At 42.5% G+C, this 6,465-nt stretch overlaps 1 protein-coding gene across 1 annotated transcript; it reads left to right on the top strand.

Annotated features, from left to right (window-relative positions):
• The first annotated feature begins 711 nt into the window (after window positions 1–711).
• Window positions 712–1,719, top strand: LOC102933833 (olfactory receptor 10C1). The gene is made up of 2 exons (XM_043527362.1): window positions 712–982; window positions 1,268–1,719. Exons 1-2 carry the CDS (start codon window positions 712–714, stop codon window positions 1,717–1,719), a joined length of 723 nt encoding a protein of 240 aa, XP_043383297.1.
• The last annotated feature ends 4,746 nt before the right edge of the window (window positions 1,720–6,465 follow it).

Genomic DNA, 6,465 nt, shown 5'->3' with positions numbered 1-6,465 from the left:
CATAGATTACATAGAAAAGTTCATCCTAAATTTTTAAGATAAGATATCAAAAGTGCCTAAGTGAGTTAGGAGACCAAAACCCATTAATAGTCATGGGAAAATTGGTACCCAACTCCCTTAGGTTCTTTTGAAAATCTTCTTATTATTGGGTATTATAGCAGAGGGGTACCTCTGCTGTACTTCAGGTTGAGAGTCACTTAGGGTCAGATTTTTAAAGGTATTTAGACACCTAATGTCTATTGATTTCAATAGGTATTAGGAGTCTAAATACCTTTTTAAAAAAACTGGTCCTTACTATTTAATATTCATTGCTTTTGTTCTTTCCCTAACCCATCAGATTCCACTCACGGAGAGAAGTGGATATTCAGGCTTGAACTAGTATTGCCCTTCTCTAGTATGGCAAAATAAATGGGATATGATCAATAAATGGTCTGAGCTGCCATGTCTGTGCTTGGGCCACCAGCAAAATGGACTGCTGTTACACTGATTCATGATCTGATAAGATGGGATGGTAATAAAGGTTTGTTTTCTTGACATGAGATAGCCAGCATTTGCCTCTGTGATTTGGATTCAAAAGATGAACTGGTAACAATGAGTGGTAGATGAATTTTTGAACATTTATGGGATTAATTGCCGACACTTGACTCCTGTTTTAACTTTGTTCTTGTGATTATACTGCAGGGTTTTTTAAATTCTCTCTACATTCACCCCATGGCAGACACAGGCTGGAGAAATAAAACGTCTATCACAGAGTTCATCCTCCTGGGATTCGGGAAGGTCCCTGAACTACAGATCCTTCTCTTCCCTTTGTTCCTAATGATCTACATGGCGACAGTGGCTGGGAACATCCTCATTGTTGTGCTTGTTGTGGCTGATCAGCACCTTCACACCCCCATGTACTTCTTCCTGGGGAACTTGTCCGGCTTGGAGACCTGCTACAGCTCAGCCATCCTGCCCAGGATGCTGGCCAGTCTCTTGACTGGGGACAAGACCATTTCTGTCTCTACGTGTATTGCACAATTTTATTTCTTTGCTTCACTGGCAGCTACAGAATGTTGTCTCTTGTCTGCTATGTCTTATGACCGGTATTTAGCAGTATGCAAACCTTTGCACTATGCAGCCCTTATGAATGGCAGGCTCTGCCTCCAGCTAGCAGCCGGATCTTGGCTAAGCGGCTGTCTGGCCACTCTCATCATATCATCCTTGATGTCACAACTAACCTTCTGCGGCCCCAATGAAATTGACCATTTCTTCTGTGATTTCACCCCAGTAATAAAACTGTCCTGCAGTGACACCAACCTGATCTTGGTGTTGGATTTGCTCCTCGCATCTCTTTGCACACTCTTCCCATTTCTTTTAACCCTGTTGTCTTATGTTTATATCATCATCACCATCCTGAGAATCCCTTCCACTGGTGGCAGACAAAAGGCCTTTTCAACTTGCTCCTCACACCTCATTGTGGTGACAATGTTCTACGGGACTATCATTATTGTATACATGTTACCGAAATCCGACACATTGAGAGACCTGAACAAAATGTTCTCTGTCTTCTATTCTGTCCTGACCCCTCTGATCAACCCCCTCATTTACAGCCTCAGAAATAAGGAGGTGAAAGAGGCCCTGAGCAGATTGATCCATAAATGTGTGGCTTTCTCAAGAACTCAGGCATCCCTAGCCAGTACTTTTAGGCTGAAAACAAAACAAGATGACCTGAGCTGATTTACTGAGTTATAGGCACAAGATCTGTCAAGGTTCCTTCCCCACTCTGAACTCTAGGGTACAGATGTGGGGACCTGCATGAAAAACCCCCTAAGCTTATTTTTACCAACATAGGTTAAAACTTCCCCAAGGTACAAACTATGTTACCTTTTGCCCTTGGACTTTATTGCTGCCACCACCAAGCATCTAACAAATATATAACAGGGAAAGAGCCAGCTTGGAAACATCTTTCCCCCCAAAAACCTACACCCACTTTCCTGGGAAAGGCTTGATAAAAATCCTCACCAATTTGCATAGGTGAACACAGACCCAAACCCTTGGATCTTAAGAACAACGAAAAAGCAATCAGGTTCTTCAAAGAAGAATTTTATAATTGAAGAAAAAGTAAAAGAATCACCTCTGTAAAATCAGGAGGTAAATACCTTACAGGGTAATCAGATTCAAAACATAGAGAATCCGTCCAGGCAAAACCTTATGTTACAAGAAGACACAAAAACAGGAATCTACATTCCATTCAGCACAGCTTATTTTATCAGCCATTTAAACAAAACAGAATCTAACACATATCTAGCTAGATTACTTACTAAGTTCTAAGACTCCATTCCTTTTCTGTTCCTGGCAAAAACAACACACAGACAGAGAGAACGTTTGTTTCTCCCCGCCTCCAGCTTTGAAAATATCTTGTCTCCTCATTGGTCATTTTGGTCAGGTGCCAGCGAGGTTATCCTAGCTTCTTAACCCTTTACAGGTGAGAGGATTTTTCCTCTGGCCAGGAGGGATTTTAAAGGTGTTTACCCTTCCCTTTATATTTATGACACGCCCCCCCCCAAATCTCAGCTAGGGTGAAAGGCTGGCTGGGATTTCTTCTTGGAGCTCGAGGAAAAAACAGAGTTAATAAGACACATGCACCTCTAAATATACTACCAAGTACATAAAGACTAACAATATTTTCCACATCTCAAGGACGATTTTAACCAGTTGATTCTGGGAAACTTTCACGGGAGAGTGCATCAGCCACTTTGTTAGAAGCTCCTAAGATATGTTGGATGTCGAAATCAAAATCTTGGAGAGCTAAACTCCACCAAAGAGGTTTTTTGTTATTTCCCGTGGTGGTATGAAGCCACTGTAGCGCAGCATGGTCTGTTTGCAGGTGGAAATGCCATCCCCAAACATATGGGTGTAGCTTTTCCAGCCTAACATTCTTTTTCACTGACTGACCAGTTGTTTTCCTTCTCAGACAGCTTCTTGCTGAGAAACACTACAGGGTGGAATTCTTGATTCAGTCCTTCCTGCATTAAAACTGCTCCCACACCACGCTCAGATGCATCTGTAGTTACTAGGAATGGTTTGTCAAAGTCTGGGGCCCTTAGCACAGGGTCAGACACGAGTGTCGTTTTAGGTGGTTAAAGGCCTTCTGACACTCTTGGGTCCACTGAACGGCATTTGGCTGTTTCTTTTTGGTTAGGTCTGTCAGTGGGGCGGTGATTTGGCTGTACTGCGGTACAAATCGCCTGTAATATCCGGCCAAGCCTAAGAAGGATTGGACCTGTTTCTTTGACGTTGGGAAAGGCCACTTTTGGATAGCATCCACTTTGGCCTGTAGGGGGTTGATAGCTCCTTGACCCACCTGGTGTCCAAGGTAAGTCACTCTCTTTAGGCCTATTTGACACTTCTTAGCCTTAACAGTTAGTCCTGCCTCCCTTATGCGCTCAAGGACTTTTTGTAGATGTTCCAGGTGTTCTGCCCAGGAATCTGAAAATATGGCCACATCGTCAAGGTAGGCGATGGCATATTCTCCTAATCCCGGTAGGAGATCATCTACAAGTCTTTGGAAGGTGGCGGGTGCATTCCGCATCCTGAAAGGGAGTACATTAAATTCATACAGCCCGACATGTGTGGTGAAGGCTGACTTTTCCTTGGAGGATTCATCTAGCGGTACCTGCCAGTACCGCTTGGTTAAGTCCAAGGTAGAGATGAACTGGGCCCGTCCCAGTTTCTCTAATAATTCATCTGTGCATGGCATTGGATAGTTGTCTGGGCAAGTTACAGCATTTAGCTTACGGTAGTCCATGCAAAAACGTATCTCCCCATCTGGTTTGGGAATTAGAACCACTAGAGATGTCCATGCACTGCCGGAGGGGCAGATTACACCCATCTGTAACATATCCTGGATCTCCCGGTCTATAGCAGTTTTAGCTTGAGGAGAAACCCGGTAAGGTTGGACTTTAATTGGGTGATCATAACCTGTGTCAATGGAGTGGTATGCCCATTCAGTCAGTCCTGGGGTGGCTGAGAATGTCGGTGCATAGCTAGTGCACAGCTCCTTGATCTGCTGTCGCTGCATACGCTCAAGGGTCATGGAGAGGTTCACCTCTTCCACGCCACCATCACTTTTCCCTTCATAGTAGACACCTTCAGGCCACTCAGCATCCTCTCCTCCCTGGACTGTAAACTGACAAACCTTTAATTCTCTGGATTAAAGGGCTTTAGAGAATTAATATGGTACAATTTAGGCTTTTGGTTGGAGGTGGGGAATGCTATGAGATAATTAACAGCTCCCAGGTGCTCCTGGACCGTGAATGGCCCTTCCCACAAACTTATTATAGTCAGAAGCCTCCTCAATAGGCATCTTACTGAATATGTCCAGAGCTCTTCCAGTCAATTTTGCCACCAATGTGGTCATCTTGTGAGTTTCAGGAATTTTATGGAGAGTGCACAGTCTCTCAAAGGTGAGAAAATATTCAGCAATATCACTGGATTCATCATACTGTGGACATAGTCACTCCCATTTGTGGATTCTTGGGGAAGGATGGTTTGGGTTATCAAGTAGATTCTGCTCAGCCTTTTCCTTCTCCATCTCCAGTGCATGCTTCCTCTCTTTTTCCTTCTCCTCTTCAGCATGTTTCCTCTCTTTTTCCTTTTCGTCCATCTCTTTTTCCCTTGCCTCCATAGCTCTCCTGTGAGCAGCCTCCCTTTCTTCCTCAGCATGCTTCCATTCTTTTTCCTTTGCCTCCATAGCTCCCTGTGGGCAGCCTCTTTGGCTGTTTCTGCTTTGGGCTCTGTCATGTTTGCCTCTCTGTTTTTAACTAACTTTACACCCAAGAGTTAGAAATAAAACTAACAAAAAACTTGGCTTGTAAAATTTTGCTGTGCTGTATCAGGATACCTATGTTCTCTGATAGTGATTATCAGCCTACAGAAAAATCCTTAAAAAAAAACACCTAACACCTTTGTCTCCAGGCAAATAGACAGAAAACCCCTCTACTTGCTCTTAGGTAAAAAAAAAAAAAAAAAAACTTCTTCAGGTCTGTGAAGACTTGTGAATTTCCCAGGTTAACTACCCCGCCTTTAGGTAGAGAAAACTCCAACTCACAAAAGACAATTCCATTTTGTCTCTGCTCTGGCCCCCAAGCAGAGACAAAAAAACCTCTAACTGCTTTCAGCTGAAAACCTGCTTTCCAGCATCTCAAAGGAAAAAAAATTCCTTTTTAAAATGTGTGCTTCTTGTTCAAAAAATCTCAAATTGATCTCAAAATGATTTCAAGTTAATCCCACCGCTCTGCCACAATGTCAAGGTTCCTTCCCCACTCTGAACTCTAGGGTACAGACTTGGGGACCTGCATGAAAAACCCCCTAAGCTTATTTTTACCAGCTTAGGTTAAAACTTCCCCAAGGTACAAACTATTTTACCTTTTGCCTCTGGATTTTATTGCTGCCACCACCAAGCATCTAACAAATATATAACAGGGAAAGAGCCCGCTTGGAAACGTCTTTCCCCAAAAAATCCTCCCAAACCCTACACCCCCTTTCCTGGGGAAGGCTTGATAAAAATCCTCACCAATTTGCATAGGTGAACACAGACCCAAACCCTTGGATCTTAAGAACAACGAAAAAGCAATCAGGTTCTTCAAAGAAGAATTTTAATTGAACAAAAAGTAAAAGAATCACCTCTGTAAAATCAGGAGGTAAATACCTTACAGGGTAATCAGATTCAAAACATAGAGAATCCCTCTAGGCAAAACCTTAAGTTACAAAAAATACAAAAACAGGAATCTACATTCCATTCAGCACAGCTTATTTTATCAGCCATTTAAACAAAACAGAATCTAACACATATCTAGCTAGATTACTTACTAAGTTCTAAGACCCCATTCCTGTTTTGTTCCTGGCAAAAACAACACACAGACAGAGAGAGCCTTTGTTTCTCCCCCCTCCAGCTTTGAAAGTATCTTGTCTCCTCATTGGTCATTTTGGTCAGGTGCCAGCGAGGTTATCCTAGCTTCTTAACCCTTTAGAGGTGAAAGGGTTTTTCCTCTGGCCAGGAGGGATTTTAAAGGTGTTTACCCTTCCCTTTATATTTTTGACAAGGTCCATGAAATGAAGTCTTAGCCTTATTGACCTCAACGGTAAATACACCTCTTGACTTCAGTGGGGCTGGATTTCACGTTATTTCATCTCTATCTCAGGCCAAATGAAAGATCAGTTACTAAGGTGATGATACGCTGAGAATTTCTGACATGCATTCTCTTTTCGGCTGAGCAGGTTTGAATGCCTGCCCCCACACCCCACAGAAAATTTTGTTTTTGAAACAGAAATTTCATAATTTATTATTTTTCCAATATTTTCATGACACCCCAAAATTAAAGTGTGTATGTTTTCAGGTTTGGGATTTTATTTTTTTCAGTATTTGCTTTTTTCTTTGCCTTCCACTTCCCCATTTTTCACCTCTTTTTCCCTAATTTCCAG

This window comes from Chelonia mydas, chromosome 13, assembly GCF_015237465.2.
Source record: "Chelonia mydas isolate rCheMyd1 chromosome 13, rCheMyd1.pri.v2, whole genome shotgun sequence".
NCBI lineage: Eukaryota > Metazoa > Chordata > Testudines > Cheloniidae > Chelonia > Chelonia mydas.
The sequence above is the reverse complement of the archived record's forward strand: the minus strand, read 5'-3'. Positions and strand labels throughout refer to the sequence as shown.

Excerpts from the sequence above, each read along its gene's own strand:
- LOC102933833 (XM_043527362.1), top strand. The coding sequence starts at position 712 with ATGGCAGACACAGGCTGGAGAAATAAAACGTCTATCACAGAGTTCATC. Across the intron at positions 983-1,267 it reads GCTGGCCAGTCTCTTGACTG|CAGTAATAAAACTGTCCTGC; the intron begins GGGACAAGACCA and ends GTGATTTCACCC.